Consider the following 23263-nt stretch of genomic DNA (forward strand, 5'->3'; position numbering starts at 1 on the left):
TTATTTGAAGGTTCGACAAATGTAATTTAAACTTTACAAACAGATTTTTCCTATTATTGTGAATAATTGTGTATTCAAATTTTCAACAAACAATTTAAACCAACTATTAAATATGTAATTATTTGTTTTTTGTACGTGAATTTTGTTTTTTTTTTTTTTATATCAATTTCCAACGGCTAGCTTATATTAATGTAATAATAAAGAGCAAGTACGTTCGAATTATTTTTAAATCCAAACTATGTTTTTAAGCAATTAACACTGTGGAAATTGTTTATTCTCTTGTGTGTAGTTAGTCCTTTAAAATAAATCTAGAAATTTGGGCTTCTTCTTTAATACTCAGTGGCCTTTCACGGTTAGAATTGCAAAATGCACTCCATGCTATAATATACTCTACGCTTTAGACCATTACAAAAAACCATTAAAAAAAACACTTTAAATAAAAACGTCTTAGCAATGTTTCTAAATTATTACATTCAATACAATCATCATCATCATTTCCATGACATTGTAAATTGTAAATAAAAATTCTATTAATTTCCTATTTCCTCCCAGTTTTATCAAGGGCAATATGATGTCTTCTATATAGTTTTTTTTATTTTTTTTCTATTGATTATAATTGTATTGATTTTAAAATATTGATTTGTTGAATGATTAACTGTCAACATTTCCTATATTACATTGTGTACAATTGTTGGGTGTCTAACATAACAATACAATGGAACAAACTGTTGCTCATAGTTGAGCAAAATTTAATCAATGTAAAATGTGATTGCTAATTCTTATTATTTTAATGTCATTGAATTCATATTTTTGAATATTAATTTTGGAAATAGTTAAAATTTTCAAGACTTTAACACTTTAATGATTTCTTATCCTTTTTATTATAACTTTATCAGAAAAAGTACCTATATAAGACTATTTTGGTTCAGTAAAATGCATTTGGTAACCTTTTTTTCTAATAAAAAATAAATAATCTGAATTTGCACTTTTTTAAAGGCGCTTTGTATTTTTTTCGAAGTAAAATGTATGAAAAACTGACAAAATTTGATCGGCAATTAGATTTCACTTCACATAAATATGTAGTTTGTGAAAAAAAAATATTAAGGAGATAATACTATCACTACTATATTATTATATTTATGATGAGTTATCACTTTCAGAAATGTTTTGTTTTATTTTAAAGAACTGAGAAAGAAAACACAAATAATAAAAAGAAAAAGAAAGAAATATCAGGCGTGTTTTTTCTAATACTCAGTAGCTACTCATTTTTCATTTCACAATAATAAAAATTACACAAGTAAGTATTTGTTTTTATTGTTTTTTGAATAAAATAAAAAAAATGAGTAGCTACTGAGTTGTAGAAAAAACACGCCTATCATTATTATAGTAAGGGCCAATTTTTCAATAGTCAGTTAAACAGTCAGTTAGTACTTATTCTTAAGGATAGAGAAAAAATCAATTTTTCAACAAGCAGATATAGCTTATTCCTAAGAATAAAACTATCTGCTTCTTTCAGAGACGAATAAAAATTATTCTAAGGAATAATCTCAACAAAAATATTGTGTCAGTTGTCAAAGCTGTTTTGAAAGAATTTTGAAAAAAATACAGTGGAAAACAAGAAAACAAAAACAATCATGAATAAAAATGACGTTTATTTTTAAATATTTTTGAATTTGACAATTTTTTTTTTGTTATTCTGTAGAATAAATTATTCTTGATTGAAAAATTCAATGTTTTTATCTGATTGTTTATGAGCCTAATAACTTTATTCGTCGAACAGTTAACTGACTGTTTATTAGAAGATTGAAAAATTGGCTCTAAACTGAAATTTTAAATTCAGGAAAACGTCCTTGATTTTTAATACAAAATTTTCGTAGAATCTACACCAAAATTTTTAACAGTGTAATTGCAAACTACATTAATTTGGCACCATTTGATAAGTACAATTTCTCCTTCAAAATTATATTATAAATAGATAAAGACATGAAAATAACAAAGCAAAGGACAATGGCATTGAAAAGGAAAAAAATGGTATATAACTAATACTATCATATCTTTGTCGAATGATCAAATAAGAAAATTTTTGAAATACCAAACTAAAGCTTAAATAGTGAAAAATTAAGAAAATAATATAAGGAATGTAGTCCTACAAAACACATCAAAAAGAGTACCTACAAACTTTTGCTGACCTTCTCTTTTGAGGGTGTCACCTCAAAAAAAAGGGGCAAGTACTTGGAACACAGAAAAACTTTTTTTTTAACAAAAATGTATGATATTTGATAGAGTTAAATGCCAAAAGAATGATATCACACATTTTGGCTGTAAAAATAATATTTTTAGTGTTTATTAGCATTTTCGTAGGGTTGCCGAGTATTTTCCCATATTTTTGTCAGTTTGGTGTATAGTTAAGCCTTTTAGTGCATACAAAATTGTACTCTGTGGTTCAGAATTTGACTAGGGTTGCCATATTTGTGGGCTTACATTTGTTATATTATTTTATAATTTTTTCACTAGTTAAGCTTTGTTTAGGTTTTGTTTGGCATTTCTTCTTTTAAAAAAGGGTTGCCACATAGAAGTTCCCATCTTAAAAGTGGTAACCCTATTTTTCTTTCATTGTCTTTATCAACTTATCTTTCATTTGACATCAATTTTAACCCCTTACCTTATGAACTAAGTTACTTGACGGCTGTCTGTCCGACTATTGTCTCTGATGTTCTTACCCTGTTATACATTTATGTCTAAAAGCTATAACTTTTTTCCCACAGCGAATTGAAGCTTATCGCCATATAAACAATTGATCTAGGCAAAAAATGCCAATTCAATGACATACATATGACTCATCTTTATTGATCTGAGGGCCTAAATTACTATTTGACCTTTGACCAATTATAATTTTAACTATCCCAATTTCATACCTAACGGCTGATTTCATTCCAGATTTGTTGAAAATTGTTCCAGTGTTCATGGCAAATCGATTAAAGGAAGCCGTGTGCCGCACGGAGGAATTTAAAATTTTAATTACAACGCGCTTGAAATTCCAAATTGAATCCAAAACTGGCTTGAAAAACAAGCAATCAAGTTTGAGATGAAATGCTGAACAACATAGTGTAGCAGTATCAAAGCAGCATACTGTGTCACAGCATAGACATTCGCATGCCTCCATTTACTGGTCCAGTCTGTGTGATGGTATCAGAAAAACGCAATCCCCACAAAGTCGGTGAGTAAGACCAAAGCCAAGTGCACAACGCATCTGGAGCACACAATTTGCGGCCAACATGTCAATAGCGCTTGTTGGGGACAATGGCTAGGCTATATTACCTACTCTAATGGCTCAGACCTTGTGACTTCCTTAAAAAGATTAGCACCTAACCTCGGGAATTCAATTTTGTGTCTAATTGGTTTCCGATTGGATGACGTGGCAATAGTGCATGGGACCGAACTGCATCTTAGCCAGACTTAGTGCTGCTACACTTTCAGTCTTATAACTGTGACTAATTGGCTGTTGCTCGAGAGATTTAAGCTGAACTTTATTCGGTGGCGGCGGCGAATAAAATGAACGAGTGGTGTCGCTTCATAAATTAATCAATTATGTCGTAGACGTTTTTGTTGGTCGGCAGCGCAGCGTTTGGGAGCAAAAATCTACGACCTACCACGATCAAATTTAATCGATCTGTGATCAATGGTGACGATTGCTTTGGCAACTGCATTAAGTGAGCTTAGCTTTTTTTGTTTTTTAGAAGTTGCATTCTAATGATGAGATGACCATTTATGTAAAGTCTCTTTGTCTTTTGCACAGTGCTAAGACCTGAGAATGATGTATGTCTTGACTTTCGATATATTCAAAACCTCGACACAGAGAAGCTGTAAATCAGGTGCGCAGGAGTCTGTGTCTCCGATCCGATGGCAAATCCAATTAATTCTCAGAATCAAGAAACAAAAACTAGAATCTGAGTTATGTGTTCCAGTTGTTGATGTTCTAATGGTTTTATTGGAGATGTTACAAGTCTTCGCGTCGTCGGTCTTTCGATATTGGTGCAAAAAGTAGAGCAATATTATGTAAAGAGTGATGCATTAGCTTCCATTAGAAGAAAAACGATTGTGTGTGTCCCTTTGCATTTAGAAGAAAAAAAAAACACTCCTCTTTCGAGTAGATACATCCATTCATGGAAAGTTGACATTTAACTAAATAAAAGAAGTATGTCGTTTTTATAATGCGCTTAATTTAAATCAACCAGTTATGGCCCTGAACTCAACTGATACAATTAACACCTTGTTAATATGTATAAAGATCCGTCTATTAGCTAAGAAGATTTTCCATACATACGTGACCTATTTGATTTGAATCTTCCAAGCTCAAACTATGTCAGTTAAGATGTTTAAGCAAATTAAAACTTCTGTATAATTTGTTGTGTAGCAGTTATAGGTCAAGTTTTACATATTTAAAAATATGTGAAGAATGAAAAGTAAACTTTGTTTACTGAAATTCTACTAATGATTTAACGTCTAGGTATCGTACAGTAAAATAGCGCTGACTTGGTTCGGTTGCTCCAATTCTTCCGCAGTGCTTTTTCTGCAAAAATAACATAAACTAGTCAAAATGAAAGATCTGGATGCCTCATACATTAATTTCCTGCAAAAAATGAACAAAGTTTTTCATGTTTATTGAACACAAAGCGATAAACCACCACCACAAAAATAATTAGTTTAGTGATCAGCTGTAAAACTCCAACTCCAGCCCCTCAACTTGATGGTAACATACACAAGTTATGGCTGTTGCATTTAAAAGTCAGTTCTTATATTTTAAGATTTCAAGTCATATTACACTTTTAATTATTTAACTTGCTAAAAACATCCTAATATGTGCTTAGGAGCGGGTTTTAAACAGGGAGTGATATCAGTGAGCAGCATATAAAAAACAGCGATAAATAGCTGCTATTTAATCACTCTTTAAATAACAGTAAAAGCCCCAAATTACTTTTTAAATAATTCCTTTCTGATTTGTAATTTGAAAAAAAAAATTTTTAATAAGAATTCACTGAAAGTATGAAACAAATGGTATTCAAATAGAAATTCTTAGTTTTATCATGTTATACTTTTCTCTACATCTTTGCTTTTTTTAACTTTTAATTAAATCATTAGATATGAACAACAGAAGAGCCAAGAACATTTTTTTAAAAAAAAGCACTGAAGTTACAAAGAACAGAGAGCAGTTTTGCTTAAAAAAGCGTTACAATCCTTGAGAGCATCGAACATTTTTACTGTTCTCCCTGTTGACTTCATTGCTTTATGTTTATCATTCTAAGCCCTGATTTTTTAATAGTCAGTTAGACTATCAGAAGAATAAATGTGAATATAAGAAAAAACTTTTATTCCTAGGAATAAGTTCTATCTGGGGTTTATTTGACTATTGAAAAATTGGCCCTAAATATAGGAAAATAAAGAACACATTGTATTAGATTGGTTTGGATTTTTGTAAGGACAAAGGATTGGGCACTTGTTCAACAGTTTGAAAATTTTTGAAAAAAAAGTGCTTTGAATGCATTAAAAAAAAGTGCATTCAATGCATTTTTAACGCTTTTAATGCAACACCATTGCACTTTTTCCCAAAATTTACCAAAGACTTTGGTGTTTTACTGTTTTGAACATTTTTGAAAAAAAAGTGCATTGAATGCATTTTTAACAATTATTTGAATGCAACAACATTGCACTCTTGTTCAAACTACCAAAGATTTTGGTGTTGAATTTTGACCATATTAAACGAATAAACGAATAAACGTGAATGCAAATTATAAAAAATTGAGCCAAAGATTTTCGTGTTGAAAAAAGTCATCTCGAAGCGCACTTGCTAAATCCTTGAATCAAATTATCCATTGGGTTTCCTTTAAAAACCCAATTTCGTTCGAGTCTTATAATTCACAGCCACTTATTGCCAAAAGTTGTACCTAAGCTCCAAAAATGTATGGAAAATTTCATCGTCAGATTGAAGTCTGATATTGAGAAAAAAAATTGCAAAAAGAAAAACGAAAAAATTTCAAGAAATTTCGAGAAAAATGGATAATTACATGGAAAGGAGGATTTTTTAGAAATGTAAGTTTATTAAAATTTTATTGGTTAACCATTGATTAAAAAGTTTTTTATATTTTAGTTTGGCCCGAGGAATTGGATCGATCCAAGAATGTGGTTGAATTCAAGGAGGGGATATTTTTTGGTAAGCAAAATATATTTATTTTTAATATTTAATATGTAATAGATTCATAATTTTGATTGTAAAGGCACCAAATAATATCTCACCTATGGTGGCAATTGAAGGTTCCGAACCATCTGAAGAAAGGTCTTCCTTAACAGCCATGCAGCTCTTTGTAAGTTGACGTGAATTGAATCTTGAAATTAATAGTTTTTAAAATTTAATTTTTATATCCAGCACAATATTGGAAGGGTCTATTTCCCCGAAGTTACAACAATTGTAACAAGGACTCGGGCCATCCGAGTGTTGAGACGTCCGGGAAGGGTCCGTTTTTCAGTATGTATGTATATTTTTTTTCCTTTGACTTTTAAATTTTTTAATTAATTTATTTTTACATTTTTGAAATATTGATTGCTTTGTTTTTTTATTTTTTATTTTCAGAGAACAAATATGATTTTAGACTGGCTACAGTGTAAAATCTGGAGAATTCGAAGAAAAATGTGAAACCTTCTTGTGTGATATTTTGTGTGGTTTGGTTTTGTATTGGTTTAGCTATTTAATAATTTATAATATTTTATTAATTTAATTTCCTTTTTTTTTATTTCACAGGTTTTTTCAAAAAAAAATGTTGTTTCATTTTCCTTTTATAGGTGCATGTTTTTCATGCTTTTTTCAGGTTAAAAGTGATTAAACTAGAAACTAGAGTGTATAACACATAAAATAAAAATATTTTTTTTTTTATTATTTTTTCTTCGGAAATAGAATAGAATTTGAATTTTCAACTGATTTTCAGTCAGCACATTTACATATTATTGAAAAATGTATAATGGACTAGATTTTAGATCAAACGAAAATTCTATATAAATTACAGACTGTGACGGTTTGCCTTTTCGAAAAATTAGTATTTAATTATTGTATTTTAAAGCTACTTTTTTATACATACATATGCATATGTGTTGGTTTTTGGTAGAAACATGATAACAAATGTTTTTGAAGTTATCTTGTCGAAGGGGACATGAATCCGTAAAGAAATTTCGACCGATCAGTTTTAACATTTTTATTACTTAAAAGTTTGGAGCGAATCTAAGATTACTACATAAATGAACTACAAATCTACGGAACTGTTTACCTCCATGAAATTGTAAGAACAATAAAATTGAGAATACGATTCACTTCAAGAAATATACCCTAGCTACCTGAAAAAGAGATGTTCAATAACTGAAACTTTTCCTTAGCGATCTTTGAAAAAGAGGACTAAACCAGAGGTTGGAATTTGTTCATGCTAAAGGAGGGAAGAATTCAAGCATGTTTCGGAAATACAGTTTTGCAATCGACTCAAATCAAGTTCATAGTTCATAATAGCGATTATTTTTTTCGAAAGAGATACACAATACCAAAACAGATATTTTTATCGATTCGATAGACTTTTATCGCATCGAAAATTGAACGACATTCGCAAAAAATGAACAGTTTTCCCCCAAATTAGATTTTAAAACACCAAATTTCAGTATTTATCAACTATCAATTGATAGAGTTGACAATCGTAATAGGGGTTATCGGTTATAGCCTCTTAATGCATTTCTAGTTCTGTCGTTATTCATTGTTCCTTCAGAAATGTATGCAAAATACATACTTTAAATGGTATAAGTATTACTAGCAAGTGATAATACCCAATTGGGTATTAATTGAATGTAATAATTGCGCGCACCTCCAACAAAAAAAATTAGTAAAACATCAATCAATGTGAAACAAGAGAACACAGTTTTACATAACTCTTGTGTGCTTGTTGGTGGATAAATTAATCGAAAATAAATCCACAGGTGAACATCATTAACAGTTAAATTCCCCGGACACAATCCTCCGAACTCATCCAATCACTGTTGTCGGCGGCATTTAAATTTGTAATTCTCGCGCGCACGATTCGAATAAGACCACGTAAGTCATGCGATCTATCGGAATCAATTGCCCGATAAGCAACCTTCCCTCCTCTATTCTCTAGCCCCTTTTGTATTCTGTCCAAAAGTTGGCAGACTTGTTTTATACTAAATTAAATCATAAACTTAGACCTTAAAGAATAAGAGAGATATTCTCGGTGTAAAAAGATAATCTTTGCTCTTAGGCCAGCGCAGCGATGCATGCATATTGGCGATATGTACGCCTTCATGGAGCATGGAGCCGGAGTTGGATGGTACGTGATCTTCTCCATTCTTGATCATCGATCTTCTTCGATGACACCAACGACGACGATGCTGGATGGTGTGGTGGATTAGGGGGGTAAATAGTGGTGGTGGCGACACCGAACCCCAACTGACTGGCTTCAGAACAAAATGTTATTAGAGGCACATCTCATTTAATTGTCTCACATTGGAGATGCAATGCAAGTATTTCGCAATTGAATCAAGTCCTAGGTTTCGAGGCAGCTAGCGAGTCTTGGATTGGAGCATGAAACATGCTCCGGATAATCGGAGGCATGTCAAGGTGTAAGTTGAGCGAGAGTGAGTGGCTTCTGGTTCACGGAATATACTCGTTGTGAGTGCGGGTCTGTATTTAGGTACAATATAAGATTTTCTTAACTATCGTGAATGGATCCGTGTTTGACCAAGGTGCATCCAGAGAGAGGTTGTGGGTGATGGGGACGTTACCACCGCTAATGCTGGTTTCTATTTCTTCTTCTTCTGATAGAATAACATGTCCATAAATAACTCAAGCTTGAGGCTTTTTTTTGTAGATCGTAACAATAGATAATGCAAGGTTCATTGAAGAGGTGCCGTAGCGTGCAGGGTGCAGCTAATTTGCTTGTTTATAGAATGAAAATTATTGATTGAGGCACTTTAGTTATGGATGACTGAATAGTTTTGTTCTGTTTTTGGATTCTGTGACTTTTTTTTTTTTGTTGCATTTGTACTTTTAAGACGAGAGTAGAAGATATTCTCTTTATTTAAGGTAAAAGAGTGAAATAAATTAGGTCACATGATGCATACCTCGCAGGTCGACGAATGTTAAAGGCTTGCCTATCATTGAAATAAGATTTGTTTACGCCATGTAGATCGATTCAAGGATTTGTTTCTTATATTCTCGCAACAATTAGTTAAATTTATAGGGACTTGTGTGTATAAAGCATCTTTTTTTTGATTGTGTTCCTTTAAAAAAGTATCTAATACGCTAAACTAAAAAACCGATTAATCGTTAAATGTCAGACGTAGATCAAATAAGTTGACAGTTTTTAAGACAAGACAAATTAAATCTTTCACTAGAAAATTACCAAAAACTCGTACATACTGAAGTAAATCGCTACTGTAGTCCAGTAATTTTAGGTTTTATCTGCGGAAAAATTCCTAGTCGATAATCGACATTGATATCGTAGCGACTTTAATAGTTATAAGGGTCAAAAGGTCACGAAAAGTTTTTCGCAAACATCTCGCGATCTATTGATCGGAGGTCATAAGAGGTTATTATAAAAATTGTTCGTCGTGAAATTATCTACAACATATTATATCCGCAACATTATTTTTGTAAAATGAACCGTTTCGGGAGTAGAGCGCAGAGAAGGTGACTAGATTGCACTCAAATATGAAAAAAATCATATTTTTGGTTTATTTTGCTGAATTTTTGAGGTTTTTATCTAAGTAGCTTACAATTTTTTGGTCTTATTAACTTATCTTACTACCTACATACGGATTAATTAAAAATTAGTAAAAATGTACACATTGGAAATTTTGGAAATTTTTTGGAAATTTTGTATTTTTCCCTTTTTGGTACAATAAGCGCCTTCATTATTTATAACACACTTTTTTAACATGGTTCAATTTTAGTTTTGAACTTGTTTTCAATTCTAAATTACCATTAAGCTTTTTCAGCAGATAATTTTGTACTGTTGTAAGGTATTCTGCAACTTTTCTCTTGAGAAGCTCCAAACGACATTTTCTATGGTATTCATGTTTGGAAAATTGATAACAACCGCAAAACTTAAATTGCACCATGTTAAAAAAGTGTTTTATAAATAATGAAGGCGCTTATTGTACCTACCAAAAAGGGAAACATACAAAATTTCCAAAAAATGGGGTTTCCCCTTTTGTATACCTATTATTTTTAATCCCAATTTTGCATTTTAATAGAATTGCGAGACCCACTTTTTTAGCATTCTCTATCTTCGTAATGTCATTTCTTATTGTTAATAGATTCTGTATCAAATTTAGTGGATTTCTGCACCAATTAATTTCATTCACCTAAACAAGTCATCTAAGGTGAAAAATTTATGAACAAACGAAATTGAAATAAACGACTGGGTCGCACGATCTAGCTCTTGGAGTTCAAAGCCCTTTTCTGTTAGCTTACTTGCAGATTATAAGAACTGTCCATATAAAAATTTTAAGGAAATTTGGTTAACTTACGGGAAGAGCTGACATGGAGGGTAAATGTTTGTTCAATGAAACAATTTTTTTTTATTATTTGACTTTTTTGAGAAAAAAAACAAAAAATCCGTTACATATCGTCGCCGTAAAGCAAAATTGTTCTAAGTCACAAAAAGCAAATTTTGCAGGGGACGATTTTTAAGTTTCAAATTGGTTTAAAGCGACAATTTTCTGCTCGTTTGCCATTCAAGTTTTGTTTTTTATAAAGTTTGTTTCTTCTCTCGAAGAAAATATACAAGGTAACCTCATTAGTAGGTGCATACTATTTTTAAATATTTTTTAAAACTAAAAACCCAAAATTGGACATAGAACAATTCCTATACAAGGACGTTTTTTCCTTAAATAAAAAGTGGACTTAGAACAAAATATGATGGGACTTAGAACAATTAAGAATACTGGGGCTCATTTTCAAAAGGCTACTTCCCTGTTTTTATTGTTCTATGTCCCATTAAACTATATTATCTGCGGAATGAAATTTTTTGAACAGAAACGGTTTTCAAATTCGGATAGACCACCCTCAAATTAGTAAAACTGCATCATTAACTCATTTTCGGTAAAGAGTGGATTTAGAACAATTTTGCTTTACGCCGACGATATATTGCAATTATTGTATTAAATTTTAATCAAAATCGTAAGAGCCATTTTGGAGAAAATTGCAAAAACTAAAAAAAAATTATGGGAGGTACCTACACTTTCTAAGTGAGATATGTATAAAAAAAAAAATCAGTCTGCTTTTGACTTAGTAAATTACTAAAAGTGCTTTACCATTTTACTAAATCGTTTAAAATTTTGCGTTAATAATACAAAATTCGAAACCTGAAACAATCGACATCTAAAATTATCGTCTTCGTTCTCCATAATCAGGCCGCAGAAAAGTAAAATCTGCCCTCTGACTATAGGTTTGAAAATGGAAAAAGTTTTTACGTCAACTCTTTTGTTTCGTACATAATTGATGTATCGTTAACTCTTTTCAGCAATCAAATATTCTGGAACAATTTTTGTTTGCCCATGGCTTTTGGTTCTAGTGAAAATACAAGAACCTTTTGTAAAATCGCCAATAACTTTTCTTAGAGTAACCGTATTTAAAATTTTTTAACAAATCAATTGTCCTAAACCCAACATCCAACCTTCCAACCAAATACAGCAGAGCTATACAAAAAATAAGAAAAAAAAAACAAAAGCAATGATTATTTAAAATAAATTTATTTCGTGGCTTATTTGAATCCACTTTGAACAAGATCATGATCTTGTCGGTTGTAGTTCCATCACATGACATTGATTTGCGACTCGCAGACACATATGCATGTTTTGTGATTTTGATTCCAATGAACAAAATGCGTCAAAGCTTGTTGGCCAGTATCAGCGCAAGTATGGTTATTTCTAGTTATATTGATAGTTAGATGATTTTCTACACAATGTTAGCAGAAAAAAACTTCAAATTAAAGAAGTGCACCTTGCATATGGTTAACCAATATCGAACTATTATGGTTAATTCAATATAAGAATTTCAAGTTTCTTTCACTTTTTTGTCAACGATGTTACTGGAAAAAAAAATTGAATTAAATGTGGAGAACGACAGCATTCAAGATCGACACAAAGATTTGTCAAATGGATAAGTTGATACAGCTGGTGCTGTTTTGGAGTTCTTATACTAAACATCACATGCAAGCTTTTGATGTATATTTGAGACAAAAAAATGAATTGATGTAATACTTTGAAGAAGCAATTGGATATGTAGATATTTAGGTACTGGTTAACTATTTTTATATGTAGTTTCTCTATGATTTGTCTACCAAATAAGAACTGTTGACATCTTTTTTTTTCGGAATAAGACTTAAATCATGCTTTGACCTCCTTTTTCGTTGTAATGTACTGTCCTCCTAATAAAACTGTGAGCTTAAAAAACAGGGAAAACTACGAAAGAAGGCCAGTTGTAATGAAAACCTTCATAGATTAAAACAAGATGTTTTTTAGCTTGAAAATTTATAAATTATAAAAGTTTAGTTTACAAAAAGCCGTTTCAATTGAAAATTTAACTATCTGCACATTTTCATCAATCTAAAATATACCTTTCTAAACTATTATTGCGAGAAAAAGGTAGTTTTAAAAATGTTCAGTCTTCTCTATAGCCGAGTTTTAGCTGAGTTAAAATTTTATAATGTAAACAACAACAAACGATTACTTTTATTTGATATTAATAATCCTTTGTTGTTGAAAGGTCAAAAATGTATAGGTTTAGAAAAGGCATTTCTCTGTCAAATAAGGCACTTTAAGATGAGATGATGCTTATTTTGAATCCCATTTGTGTGTATAAAAAAAAAAAACAAAAATAAAAGGATATTCACGGTTTTCGATCAAATGCAATTCTTTTGAAAATAAAATAAAAAAATTTAAACAATAGTATTTTGCTATCCATGCCTATAATTTATTTTTGTTTTTTTTTACAAACCTTTCATTCAAACATTGGTTAATTTGTACAAATTAATTAATAGTTCTTTCAATTAATATAACTTAATTTCTTACTTTTATTTCAATGCAGCACCCTCAAAAATAATTTGTATTGCTTGACACTGGTTTACTATTTTAAAAACTTATCCTGTTATAGTTAAGTTATTGAAGTTTCAAAAAAATTTTCAAAATTGAACTAACAAAGGAGTTATTTGCATTTTCACAAGAACTCCATTTGATTGAAAATGGTAAGGATTCGGGATGAACAAGCTACCAAATTGTGAAGGCCCATAAGCTGGTCTTTCACTTTTTATAAACATCGTAAAAAAATAACTTTAATTTAATTTTAATCAAAATCGTTAGAGCCGTTTTTGAAAAAAATAAACAAACTTTTTCCATTTACGTCATATGACAAGTACATATGTATGTATCTTTATTTTTGGTCCTGAAAATAAAATTTCAATTTCGCCTCTAGGGAATCTCATAACTACAATGTCTGAAGAAAATCGCTTCATTAGTGTAGACGGTAAGACAAACAGACAAAATTGCGCGACTCACTTTTTTTCGCAATCTGTATCATCGTAATATCATGCCTGATTGTTATCTCCAGTCCGATTTTTTTAACGAGCCCTAAACTTGCCCTATACCTATGTATATCGCAAGTAAAAAAAATAAATAAATACAAGTTTCTGGACATTTTTTAATTTTTGAATGTTAGTCATCAATCTTTAAAGAACGATGCTGGAGCCTTTAAAATGTTCGTACCGTATTTTACTTTTAAGCTTTCAGGATTAGTTTTTTTCAAACTGTATGTATGTCTAACCTATTCTTACTCTTTACTACATTTATGTCTATAACTTTTTTCCCACAGCGAATTGAGGGTTGCCCTATATCAATGAAATAATTATGACCAGGGATAGGATCTTGTGGACCTAAAAACTTAAAAAAAGGCAAAATAAAACTCCCAAAAAGGCATAAAAAGGCATTTATTGAGAAAAGAATGAAATATAAAAATTAATTGTAGTAATTTTGAACAATCATGAGTTTTTTTTATATTTTCAGTTAACAAGCGCCTGCGATTGTCACTTAAGAGTGCTCTAAAGGAGCTGAAATATCTCTCTACATCTGTAGAGACGACTGGACCCCAATTAAAGAACTCGACATCGCCCACTTCAACATTTGCCGGGAGCTCTGGGGTCGAACTACGGCATACGTTCGTTAACGTTTTGACTATCGCTTTCTCTATTTAATTAGAAGAAAATGATAGAGACATAAAGCGTCAATACGTTAACGTACGTATGCCGTATTTCGACTTCTGGATTTGTGTTCCAATGTATTACGCAATTTATTTGTTCAACTCTTTCGAGTCCCTTATTTGCCAAAAAAAATTGATCTGTATTTCTCAAAAACATCTTTTGCGACTGCCCCATTCGCGGCTTCCAAATCTCTCTTGATTACGTCCAAAATCTGGAGAACTTCTTTAAATTGAGTATTGTAAATTGAGTGAGTTAGCTTTTGAACTCTGATACATGTCGGTTGTCGGCCGCGCAATAGAACGTAGAAGACAATAAATGGTAGCAATAGCAGAAAAACAAGGTGCATAGGTAGATCTTTTCATTCGAATTTTGTTTGTGGTAATTAGTGAATTTTTAATATAGAATAGATATATTGAGCAAGTAATATACTGAGTAAGTTAGCTTTTTGTTTGTATATTTGAGTGTTTTGTGTGTAGGCATTACCTTTAAAACGCTAAAAAGGTAAAAAAAACATAGGAAAAGACAAAAAAGGTAATAACGAAAGAAAAGGCAAAAAAGGCAAAATAAAACACATATATTTGGCACGAGGGGGACGTGAAACGTGTTTGTTTTTAATCTATAATGTCGTAAGATTAAGCAAGAAAAAAAGGCAAATTCCACAACATCCTATCCCTGATTATGACTCATCGTTTTTGGTCTGAGGGCCAGCCGACGTGCAATTGTCCTTTCGAATGAAGTTGCATAGCAGTAGTCCCAATAATATTTTTGTACTTCATCCCCTCCCCACCCCTTTCGATACACCAATTAATAAGACGAAGGATCAATTTTGTTCTACATTGGCTTAAAAACTTTGCCAATGGACATTTGTTTCCTTTTATTTCATTGCCAATTTTTTCTTATCGAAGTGTATATCTGCAGAAGGTGAACCGATGATAAATCTGAGAATCATAATCATAAGGCTGACTCTCTTCTGTAGAAGTCTCTTTAAGGACCTGGTCCTTTGATCTTCCCAACGTTGTTATCTCCAAATGTTATATAAAATAAAATAAAACAACAAACATCATTTATTTTTGTATGTCACTTGATGACTTTTATTTCAATCAAATCGAATCGAATAATATTTTACACAATTGTTTATATTACTGTTTATATAATAATTCCTACACAAAAAAAATCTATTTTTTAATAATGCCCAAGTAAAATATCTCCTTGCACATTTAAAAAAAAATGTAATTTCAATAAAACTTTTCTCACCAAAAAATTAATGATGATGATTCCAAAAAAACACTTTTGGGTAAGAAAAAAATATATAGAGTTTTTATTTTCGAATTTCCTACCATGTGTTTGCCTGTGGTTGTTGTTGTTATTGTGTAATATAATTACATTTTTTTTTTTAGTTCATAAAATTTAAAATAAAATTAAGAAGTTAAAAAAAATATCGTTAATTATCCTCTCAAATGTGTTAGAGAAACAAAATCGCTAACATTAATTACGTTAATACTAAATTCATTATTGCAATAGATTTTTTTTCTTTTTTTTAATAAAAAAAAATATAAATAATAAGAGAATTAAAGAAAGAAAAAAAAAGATCAAAAATACTTTGAAAGTATCTGCTCGAAAATGAGTTGCATCTTTCTATGTTATTTTTTTCTTGTTTCTATGTTTTTTTTAAGTGAGGAGGGATATAAGGTTTAAAGACGTATTTTTTGTTTAAGGATTCAGTGCTAGTTGAAAAATATTTCATCCCATGAATGAAGGAGCACCCGGTGTAGCTGAAAAAGAGAGTCAACAAGTTAGTAAATAGAATTTGTATCTTACCTTTTAGATTTTTTCTATATTGTCTTCCATAAATTGCTTCAATTGGATTGGATTTGTTTTTTTAGAGATTTTGATGACTATCAACGTATCTTTTTGTTTAGTCTGTTTGTTTTTTCTTTAAAAAAGAGTTTAGCGACAACCCTTTTGAACAGATTCCTTTTGAAAAATTCTGAAAGAGTTTTGTTCCTGTTTTTTTTTTTTCTCTGAAAACATTTTTCCATGTATCGCATTCTATTCTACTTGACTTGTAAATTCCTCTCCATCTTCCTGCCCAACAACACGAGCAATCTTCTTTCTGTTCAGTTTATTGTTTTTCTTTTAGTATTTTTTATATGAACGACGATTGTTGTTCCTGTAGCCACCTCCGCCGCCGCCGCCTCCTGATCCATTTCGTGCCCTTTGTCGGTTTTGTCCATAGTTTTGCACTTTATTCGAATATTTTCCAGAGGGTGGGACGTAGACTTTCTGGTCGGAGCTTGATCGTGGTTTCTTGTCATCTGTGTTTCCATTTTCGGCTTTGCCATCGAATGTTATCGGTGCATGTCTTTTTGAACTGATTTTATTCTACAAAAAGAAATTAAAAAAAAAAAAATTAGTAAAATTATTAATTTGTTTTTAAAGAGTTGCTTACATTTTTCCTTGTAACCCAAGAGAGTTGAATTTCTGTTTTAAAGCTTGGTGGTGAATGGAAGAGATCACGAATTAATGAGCTGATGTTTGATGTTGTTTTGAGGGCGGTCAATTTCAATTGATGTTCTTCTGTTTTGAGTTCATCTGTGGGTTTTCCTTTGACTGATTCTTCTAGTTTCTTGATGTATCTATACGAAGAAAAAATAAATAAATTAATTAATTTGTTTCCTGACCATGAAATAGCTTGTTGTGAGCCGATATAAATATTCTACAACGAAAAGAATAATAACCAATAGATTTCGAATTTAATGGTGCGAACTTTTGGAGGCCAAGTGCAGCAAATCAATCGGTGAACTTAAAAATCTCAAGGTTCTTGTGATGCCAACCCAATAGACTTTTTTTTATAATAACAATGCACTCAAAGGGTTAATCTACCCTTAATAGTGAGTAAGTACGAGCGTTTAGAAAACTAGGAGGCATTTTAAAAGAGATACCGACGAACATAAGTTTTGAAGTTCTGAGTTTCAAAATGTGTTGGAATAACGTAGGTGGATATAACTCGTTCCACATTTTTTGTAGTGCGGTTGAAGAAAGAATCTCCTGTATTTTACGGTCCGAAATCGATAATAAGAATCCTGGATTGCAAACGAGAGCTTTTGCAAAATCTGCATCAAAATCAATTTTAACAGGCTGACAAAAAAATCCCAGTCCTGCTATATGGTTCAAAAGCATGGACTTTAACAAAGGCGGATGAAAACATCCTGGATTGTTTCGAGAGAAAAGTTCTTCGTGCGATTTTTGGTCCCGTGTGTATTGATGGTGATTGGGAAGAAGATACAACAACGAGCTTTACGGGTTGTACAAGGACGCTAACTTAGCCAAGAGAGTGCAGGTGCAGCGCCTGAGATGGCTAGGTCACGTGGAGCGCATGGACAACAATGCTCCGACCAAGTGGAAGGGGACCTCAATCCACAGCGGATTGTAGCCGCCCTACGGCGCTGTTCACCCTAAGTAAGTAAGTAAGTAAGACTCAAAAATGAAGCAAGAAAATGTATGAAAATTAAAAAAGATTTTTATTTTTACGAATTTAACTAATTGGCTTCATAAACTGAGAATCTGGAAAAAAAATTTTCCCTCTAATGAGCAAATTATTTGCCAAACAATTTATTGAAATTAAACGATGTGTTTAAAAATAATCATATACACGACCTCCAAAATGTTAAACTTAAGTCGCATAAGATTGTTGATGCAGATGACATCCTCGACTAGAGACTTGATAGTTCTCACGAATCTGTTCTAAACTGTTCTCATTCAAAAGCAAGAACAGAAAATTATGTTCTTAACTGTTTCAGACAGCATCAATGAACAGAAAACTAGATCAGCTCGGAACAGAATAAGTGATGATCAGTGGACAAGAAGGTTTAACGACGTGCCTTACACGTTTTAAATAAACAAATTTAATTGTATTTTAATACTAAATGAGATACATTCATTCCATTCTTCTATTTGATACTTTAAGAACCTTTATTTGCTAATCAATGAAGTTTGAATTTTTGCAATCTTTTGATCAATCTAGTTTTAACTACCTCAAACAAAAGACATTTTTTTCCAGGGATACTACCTACTGCTAGAAATTCACAAAGCCTCTCTCTAAGATTTTTATTGTCAATCAATAAGTCATTAGGTGTCGTGGGTTAGCCTTTAAGTCACGGACAATTAGATTTAAAGAAATGTATTTCTTTAAAAAGTTCAAAAGCAAGCAAGTAGTTCGTCAAAAGAAAAGAACTTTTTAATCGGATAGAATAAATGGATGTATTACCCGCACACTACTAGGTTATAAACAGCAGGGACCGTGCAACAAGTATTTTTAATCTTTTGAGCGCGTTTTTTTCAAAGCAGCATTTTCCACATTTGTGTGCGTTTTTACTCAAAAAGTTATCAAAGTTATTTGGAGACTTTCTCTGATTAGCATCTATTTGAACTAAAAATACTAGTTTGGAATAGTAGATTGGACTTAAAAAATGTAAAAATTCATGCAAAAATGGCAAGAATTTTCCATCTCTTTTTCGACATTTTTCGATAAATTTGTACCAACTTTCAATTTCTTCTCTTTTCTTCTTCTTTTTTTTCTTTGTTCAAATAGAAATTATATCATCAATTAATACGTGATTTTTTCCAGGACTATAATAGAAAATATGTACTTTCAACACTAGTTTTTCCGAAGAACTCAAAATTTGCCATGCTTCCATGAAAATAAAATATTTGAATTTGTATCTTTAATATTTATGTTGTAAAAGTCACCTCAAGATTAATAAATTTTAAATAAAAAATATTTAAAAATGCTTGCCTCTTAATTGTATTGCCCTACATTGACCACTTTTTGCAAAAATACAAAAGTAAAAATATTTTTTTTTTCTTCAGCAGCTTGTGAAAAACTGTCTATAAATTGTTTTTTAAACCAAAATCTAAGCTTTACATCCTTTGAACAAATGTTTGATACTAGAATTTGCAGTTTGATTTATTGATTGATATTTGGGGTGTAAGATGTACTGCGACCTATAAGATCTATTGTACCCCCCTTTTAAGCTATATGAGTTAGTACCACATTTTATAGCTCCTCCTCTAACCTAATTCCTTTCATGAAATTGATTATTTGTAGTATTTTCAAAGAGTGCAATTTGTCCTCATTGCATTGCAACTACCCAGGATGTGATCTGGTGTTTCTTCTTTTTCGCTACAGAATCTACATGGTGCACTATTTACAAAGCCCAAAATATGTAGGTGTAGGTGCCTTCTTAACTTACAGTGGCCCGTGAGGAGCCCAGTGATTAACCTGAGATTGTTCCTACTTAGACTGATACATGATTTGAAACGCTCTCGGTTGTAGTTCCCGAGAAGCATTTTCGCTAGTTTAGTGGCAACTGTATTTAAATATGACTTCAAAATTATACAAACTTACCCTTGTGTTCCTCGTGCCAAATATTGTAATCTTGATCGAAAATCTTTTAATTTCTCTGGATCGTTGACAAATGCCAAACCATCTGGATTCTTTCTACCTAACATATGCAATGCATATAAAAGACATTCAGCATGAGAAAATTGGAATGATGGTGGTGTAGCTAAATCATCATCTGTTAATGATGGTAATGGCATATATTCCTATTAATTACAAAAAAAATAAAAGTTAATTCAAAGTTCAAATTAAAGAAAAAATCTTTAATTTACCCTTAAAATAGTATAAACAGCATCAATTCTTGTTGATGCATTTTCTAATGTATCGCAATATGCACACATCTCAGCAAATACTTTCAATAAACGCAATTGAACTTGATCCTGTTGTACAGCTGTTGCAATCATATTCCATGTACTTAATGGAAGTAATTTGTCACATACAAAAACTACAAATTGTGTTGATTTGATTTGAGACTTAAGAAAAAAAAATTAATTAAAATTTGTTGATTGTTTTATGTTTGTAAAAACTTACCGAAAAATATGGCATAGCATGCGTTGCACATTGAATAAAACGTTCGACAATTTCATCTTCAATTGTAATGGCATCAATATCGGCTCCAAGTTCAGCTTGTTCTGTTGCCAAATTTACTAATTCGGTGTGTCCGGTGACGGTAGTGCCAAGTTTTGTGGCTCCTAATATATTCATACACAAATGAAATTCGTCAGCGCTTACATCCTGAAATGGGAAAAATTGAGTCGGTTAATAAATTGTTGAAAAATGGACTTGGAAGAAGGGGGTGGGGTTGTTGTTTTTGGGGTAGAAAAGAACCTATACGACACTAAATCACAAAAGAAGAACGGCTACTCAAGATCTGAGTTAAAAAATTCTTAATAAAATCCAAACTATTTAAAAAGAAAGTAATTCACCTATGGTTTTATTGATATTAATTTACATTGGAATGTAACCTAGATTAAGGGCCAGTTGTACAAATTGAGGGTTAACCCACGGATCAGCTGAACTCGAGTTGAACCAGGTTCAACTTTGAGTGGGTTGTACAGTTGTGGATCAAGTGAGTCAGCTGAACCCCAGTTCAGGTTTATATACAAGAAAATTTTAATATATATATACCTAATGTCACTGTCAGTTTTCCTTATTTTATAAAGCACAAGTGCGTGAAAATGTTTCGTCTTCTTAATTTAACTAAAACCTCATCTATTAATTGTAATTGGCAATAAAATACACAAAAATAAAGCATAATATTAGTGAAACTAGTTGTTTTGCCCCTTCTAATCTAATGGCGGCCGGATTATGCATTCATTAGTGGACTAATCAGGAGGATGAGGATTCTTGGGTGCCTGTTTATATTGTTTATTTATTTTTGTTTTTTTTTTTTTGGGCAGAAAATTGTATATATTTATAAGAAAAAAAACTAATAAAGTATTAAAAAAATAAATTAAGCTGGTAAAAGCCGTGTTATTATTTTATTTATTATTTAGCATCACAAAAACATGGAAAAACAAATAAAAAAAACACCTCAATCATTTGGGAGAACCACATTCATTTCCACCACCTTTTAGCCGAACTGTCAAAAAATTCAGATTAAAGTGAGAAAGCAACATTTTTTTCCACTAAAAATCATCTGATCCATGGCTGAACCACTGCTAACCAACCAATATCGGTGGGTAACTTCTGATCGTGGTTCAGCAGTGGGTTAAGACCTGAACCTCGATTGTACAACACTGCAAATGAGTTGAACCGAGTTCAAACGTGAACCACGTTTGTACAACTGGCCCTAAAAGAAGCAAAAAAGATTGAAGTTGTTTGTTTTTTTTTAATTACTGTTTTTTTTTTTTTTTTGAAAATACGTTTATTCTTAAAAAATGAAACTCTTTCGAAAGTGTAGCACCAACGGTATTTTTTTTAATAGTAATACAAATTTCATTAAATCCTGAAAACCAGATAATTTTACAAAATCCTATTTTTATAAAATATTGAACGCAATCGTTGAGAAAGGTCTTGTATTCTTCAACACTTCAATATTTTTTTACAATAATTGCATAAAAATAGGCCAATGTTTACATTATTAATGTTTTTTTAATTTTTATTTAATTTGTTCTTTGAAAAATGATTTCTTTTTATTTTATTTTTATTTTTTTTTATTTTTTTTTTATTTTTTTTTTTTATTTTTTTTTATTTTTTTTTTATTTCTTTTAATATATATTTTTTAAAATTGATTTTCCAGTATTTTTGTTATTTTTTTTTTTTGCATTTTGTTTTTCTTTATTATTTTTTTATTTTTGTGTGTGTCTTTCACATTGGTAAGTAAAAAAATGCCTGTTTCACCTTTTTTTAATATAATTAAATAACTTTCAAGAAGTTTATATAAGATAATAAATTTAATCAAATACAATACCATCTTCTTAATCAATTTTATGAATAACATTTGGGTATTTTCATTATAACGGGTGTGACACAGATCTATGATTTTTTTTAATCATAATTATTGAACTTTTTTACTCAGTGAAGTATTTAAAGGCTTAAACACTTAGTGAAGAATGTTTTTGAAATTTGTTAATAAATTATATTAATGAAAATGTATATATGTAACTCTGTCACAATCTAACTGGAAGTCAAATGTAACAGGGCGTGACATTAGAAAATCACACTGATTTTGAATGGAAATCCAGAATTTTGTGTGAAACCCGTTACAATAAAAATACTCATTACAGAAAAGTGCTTTGGCACGCCAATTTAAAGTTTAGCAATTTGTACTTATATTTTTACTTTTTAACTTTTTTCTTGTTTTTTATTTTTATTTTTATTTATTTTGAGTTTTCATTTTATTTTTTATTTCTTTTTTTACTTTATTTCTTTTTATTTAATTTCTTTTTTTTTTTTTGTGTGTTTCTTTCTTTTTTTCATTTATTTTTTTTTTTATATTTATTTTTATTTTTTTATTTATTTTTTCTTTTCTTTTTATTTCTTTTTTCTATTCTTTTTTATTTCTTTTTTCTATTCTTTTTTATTTCTTTTTTCTATTCTTTTTATTTCTTTTTTCTATTCTTTTTATTTCTTTCTTCTATTTTTTTTTATTTTTTTTTTCTTGTTTTTAATTTTTTATGGGTTTCATTTGAATTTTAGTTTTAAATCACTTGTTTTTCTGATTATGTTGTTGCATTCTTCTTAAAAACTGTGACTGCCTGTTGTTATAATGTGTTTTTGTTTTCCTTATTAAACAGTATTCATTCCGATAGTTTAGAATTTGATCTCGAAAATTCTTATGCCTTTTGATATTATGACAATTTATTTAGATCACTTCCCAGATGTTACATTAGATTGGTCTTTTGTTGAATAAATTAATGAATCAAATTATTTCAATGTTATGTAAGCTGTGAACATAGATCTTGTGGTAAATTTCTTCTTCTAAAGCTGATTGTAGTATATCATTATGTCTTTATACATGGTCACAATCGTGCCCAAGCTAGGAATTTAGTACCCAGGATTTTTGTTTTAATCTCAGAAGTTTACTGTCCCGAGTACCTCGAGGATCCAAGATATTTAG

General features: G+C 30.7%; 2 protein-coding genes across 2 annotated transcripts in view; both read right to left on the minus strand.

Annotated features, from left to right (window-relative positions):
• The window catches only part of LOC129910348 (probable nuclear hormone receptor HR38), a 117712-nt gene extending 111075 nt beyond the window's left edge, over positions 1-6637 (minus strand). Inside the window, exon 1 of the mRNA XM_055987703.1 lies at positions 6292-6637. Within this exon, the coding sequence (XP_055843678.1) occupies positions 6292-6349 (58 nt within the window). The 5' untranslated portion in view covers positions 6350-6637. The remainder of the gene's footprint in view (positions 1-6291) is intronic.
• A 9691-nt stretch (positions 6638-16328) lies between these two features.
• Positions 16329-23263, minus strand: part of LOC129907727 (apoptosis inhibitor 5 homolog) — a 47807-nt gene continuing 40872 nt past the window's right edge. The window contains exons 5-9 of the mRNA XM_055984072.1: positions 20233-20436; positions 19974-20174; positions 19708-19907; positions 16750-16936; positions 16329-16682 (exon numbers count right to left, since the gene is read on the minus strand). Of these exons, the coding sequence (XP_055840047.1) occupies positions 16437-16682; positions 16750-16936; positions 19708-19907; positions 19974-20174; positions 20233-20436 (1038 nt within the window). The 3' untranslated portion in view covers positions 16329-16436. The remainder of the gene's footprint in view (positions 16683-16749; positions 16937-19707; positions 19908-19973; positions 20175-20232; positions 20437-23263) is intronic.

The sequence above is a fragment of the Episyrphus balteatus genome, chromosome 1 (genome assembly GCF_945859705.1).
Source record: "Episyrphus balteatus chromosome 1, idEpiBalt1.1, whole genome shotgun sequence".
Classification (NCBI taxonomy): Eukaryota; Metazoa; Arthropoda; class Insecta; order Diptera; family Syrphidae; genus Episyrphus; species Episyrphus balteatus.